The 4,409-nt window shown below is 37.8% G+C and overlaps 1 protein-coding gene across 1 annotated transcript in view; it reads right to left on the bottom strand.

The window, feature by feature from the left end:
• The window catches only part of LOC116852360 (ATP-dependent RNA helicase A-like), a 7,227-nt gene extending 3,221 nt beyond the window's left edge, over window positions 1-4,006 (bottom strand). The window contains exons 1-2 of the mRNA XM_032832637.1: window positions 3,878-4,006; window positions 717-1,136 (exon numbers count right to left, since the gene is read on the bottom strand). Coding sequence (XP_032688528.1) covers window positions 717-1,136; window positions 3,878-3,892 — 435 coding nt within the window. The 5' untranslated portion in view covers window positions 3,893-4,006. The remainder of the gene's footprint in view (window positions 1-716; window positions 1,137-3,877) is intronic.
• Window positions 4,007-4,409: the final 403 nt, after the last annotated feature.

Below are 4,409 nucleotides of genomic sequence, written 5' to 3'. Positions count from 1 at the left end.
TTATCGTTGCGCAGCTTTTCTACGGTATACAAAAGCTGCGTAACGATAACGAAACTGTCGTTAACTTCAGTAACGAGTTATAGAATTCCAGTGCTGTGCTGGAATTCTGTAATTCGTTATTGGAGTTAACGACAGTTTTGTTATCGTTGTGCAGCTTTTGTATATTGTAGAAAAGCTGCGCAACGATAACGAAACTGTCGTTAACTTCAGTAACGAGTTATAGAATTCCAGTGCTGTGCTGGAATTCTGTAATTCGTTATTGGAGTTAACGACAGTTTTGTTATCGTTGTGCAGCTTTTGTATATTGTAGAAAAGCTGCGCAACGATAACGAAACTGTCGTTAACTTCAGTAACGAGTTATAGAATTCCAGTGCTGTGCTGGAATTCTGTAATTCGTTATTGGAGTTAACGACAGTTTTGTTATCGTTGTGCAGCTTTTGTATATTGTAGAAAAGCTGCGCAACGATAACGAAACTGTCGTTAACTCCAATAATGAGTTACAGAATCCCAGCACTGGGCCCTTATTCTTGAAATAGTTGAGATACGTAAATTTTACTGCGCAGGTTTAATCATACCATAAAATAGCTGCGCAATGAAAATTACGTATACGCAAGATATTTATGAAGATATTTATAAAATATTTATAAGAAAAAAAAGAAAGGGAAATATTTAAAGATATATGCTATACGTTAGTTATATGCGACTGATATATTTACCCTTCCAGCGTCGCGTCCACCATATCCGAATCCTCCTCCCTGATATCCTCCGACACCACCGTCCTGGTAACTACCGCTACTACTATCACCAAACTGTGGGTATCTGTAGGACGATGATGATCCTCCGAATACACTACCGGCAGCACCTGGTCTGCCAAAAGCGTCGCCACCTCCGCCGCCCGGTGGGCCGTAAACCTGGGTAGGTCTTCCACCTCTATAACTGCCGACGCCGAAGTCACCGCCAGTACGGGCACCTCCGACGTTGAAACCGGCGTCACCGCCTACAAATCCTCCGCCGCCACCAACGAATCCACCGCTGCCAGGTCGGTTATACTGATATCCTCCGGCACCACCACCTGGCAAGAGACCAGCAAGGACATCGCTGCCGAGGCACGACAGCACCAAGACCAGCTTGGCTAACTGCAATCAAAAGATTCGATGTGGAAGATTTACCACAAGATCAGTGAGTGGCAATTAATAGTGAAATATAGTGAAGTATGAACACATCGGCTCGATTCAAAATCCAAATTTTGATTTAGTTGAATCAATTTGGAAAAATCACAAAGTGGAAATATATGTAATTCTCTTCAAAATAAAAACTCTCTCTCTTTCCCTCTTATTCCTCTTTCAAATAATCGATTATTAATTCTTGCGATAAATATATATTTTCGATACCTTAATAGTGAACTGAAAGATCCAAGAAATACCAAGTATCAGTAACATAACATCGATATTACTGATACTTGATATTTACTTGGGGCAGTCACTTATATTTGACGCATGTTTTCGTCAACTTAAAATTATTGTAAAATTCTGAAAAAATTGATGATACTTATTTCAAATCTACATACATTATAAAGGATACATTATAAAGTTATAAAAGACTCTCAGAGTCTCGACTGATGACGTCACAAGTGAGAAAACGTATGCTGAAAATTCTTGCGAAATAATACGCTAAAATAATACGCTGAAATAAAAAGATATGTCCACAGAGTGACTCATTAGATCAATTATATATATATATATATATATATATATATATATATATATATATATATATAAGCACATTTTTAAAATATATTAAAAACTTTTCTTTTATTCTACTAGTGAATAGATAAATCACAAATTTAACATGTAATTTTTCTTTTTTTTATTTGACAAATGTATTGAATCACAAGTGTCATTTTTTATAGACATAACTTTTTATTTCAACATATCCCGCAAAAATTTTAGGTATACATTTTCTCATTCTTTTCTGACATTATTAATCAAAGTTGATATATGATTTTTAAGTTGTTTTTTAAACAATATTTTTTAATAAAAATCTATGATAAAAACTATTTTGTTTAAAAAATCATAGCTTTTGTAATTTTCCTTAAAAAGAAAAATTTATATTTAACATCGTAACATTAATAAAAAAGTTTGTTATCGTATTTGAAAAAAAAGTGGATTATTTTGGCTTGTGAAAATCGTATTTTTTTGTATAAGAAAATAAGATTAAGTAACATAAAAAGAAAACATTTTTTTGCATTATACAAAACTAAGGAAAGAAGTAAGAAACACAAGAAGTCCAAGAAATCGAAAAAGAAACATCCGCAAAAATTTTGTTAATAGTTTCTGTGTTTATCCGATTTAACTGCCTTGTCAAAATTAAAATATACTGGATTAATTAAATACATTAAAATAAAATATTTATAATTTATATTATTATAATTAATATTTGAAAAAGTTTGAAAATACGCAAAGGGAGAAAAATAAATTTTTACTTACCTATAAAAATTATACGTTAAGTGTATAAAGAGATCAATCGTGTTCAAAATCTATTTGCTCCGGCTGGTATTTCAACAGTAACTAACGCTACTTTTGACGCTACTGAGCCTCAAGTATACTAACTTTTTTTGGAGTACATATAAAACCTTAGAAATTTTGGGGTAAGGAGAAATTTAAAGTCATTAAAAGCACGAATGATTCCCATCCCTTCATTCACTTTAAGGGTTAAATTGCGTTTTATTAGTTCCGATTGTGAAATCTCTCGTTCGCAAGTGATAACTATCTATTTACTAAGTATTATGAAATTACTGAGGAGCCATAAAAATGTTATATGATCAAGAAATATCAAGAAGTTGGAACTCGCGACCTCTCGATAGCGGAGTTTTTCCATCTCGAAGCAGATTATACACAGCACGGATGGATCGTCTCGAAAGAGATGATTGACACGTTAAGAGAGTCGGCGAGATGGCGAACATCGGTGTCCGCTGCGATAATCGCGTGCTACTGAGGGAAAGTGGGGCACAATCAGACATCCCTCCGTTAAGTGTAGTTATATGTTCGACATCATGCAGTGTGAGGGTAAACCGACGTCGAGAATCTAGTCCCGATTACGTGATTATATATCTTTCGATTGAAAAGTTCGGAATTTCGTCATATTATCAACGGAGTATTGAGCTGAGCTAAGAAATGCTTTCCTGGGGACACTACGTATACATGTCTACTGAAGGATGTCGCGAAGAGACACATAAAAGGCGTCCTCAGAGTTTCCAATAGACGTTCCCGTATGCCTCTTTTGAAACTTCCTGTGTGTTGCCGCGAGCCGATTCTCGAAGTGGCGATCTTTCAATCCGCGCGATAATCTATGCACCCGATTATGGATCTTTTCAAAAGCGTTGGCTCAATAGCATTCGCCGCGGCTACGCCGCAGACTACACACGACCGGGCTAAGTTGCAACATTTGTCACAAATGTCGCACCTTTCACGATTGCGACGCGTTTGTCATCAATTTAGCAGTCTACGCTGGCATAATGACAGATAATTGCGAATTCTCTCTGCCCTGTGTTATCGTTTCAAGCGCGAGAGCTTCGAGACACGTGTGATTACTATTGCAATTTATTTCCATTGCAACTGTCATTTTGTCTTTTACTTGCTAAAGCAAAACTCAAAGTCGCCTGTGCGACATAAATTCTAATTCCTCGATTTTGTCCATGACCGGAGGACCGGATATGATTTTCTAGTGACTACAAATTACGACAATATTGCAATATCCGAAATTGATTTGGAGTCGGTTAGTACGACACGCGCTTTGTGGAAGATATGCTGTATCTTGCGAACGACCGAGAGGGTTAAAGAGTTCCGCGTTGTGTGCGTGCTAATTTCTGATGGCCTACCTGGTGGCAATTCATATTGCTGTAGGACCGAAGACGCGAGGCGAACTGAGAAGATGATCCACCGGGGAGTTTATATACCGCGCGGACCCTTTGTTACAGTTTATCCTTCGTGCCGCATATCCATGTATTAACCGGCGTATTAGAATGACCGGCCGTACTGTGGGAGGGTGTGGGAGGCGGAGAGGTGCGCATCTTCCCTTCACTCCGTGTGATGCATTATGGGAAGAGATAGCCCGCTGATGACTGAGGTGGCTTTAAAATTTTAATTGGAGCTACGCACGTGACTACGACCTCTCTCGATCGGAGGGCGATCCTCTCGACGGAGTACTCACGTCCGGGTAACAAATCAAAATCGATTACCGGCACGCGTGGCGAAAAAATCGTTTCACGAGCGAACTGTTTCTTCGCTCAATTTGACTCATTTGAATTCTTGATCCTCGAAATCGAGAGTCAATTCGGGAGAATGTACGAAACGTACTATGGAGTACATACAAAGTATATTGATCGATTGGAACAGATAGTTGGGCGTGGA

This window comes from Odontomachus brunneus, unplaced genomic scaffold, assembly GCF_010583005.1.
Source record: "Odontomachus brunneus isolate Ranch 3 - 2012 unplaced genomic scaffold, Obru_v1 Obru_scaffold_218, whole genome shotgun sequence".
Classification (NCBI taxonomy): domain Eukaryota; kingdom Metazoa; phylum Arthropoda; class Insecta; order Hymenoptera; family Formicidae; genus Odontomachus; species Odontomachus brunneus.
The sequence above is the reverse complement of the archived record's forward strand: the minus strand, read 5'-3'. Positions and strand labels throughout refer to the sequence as shown.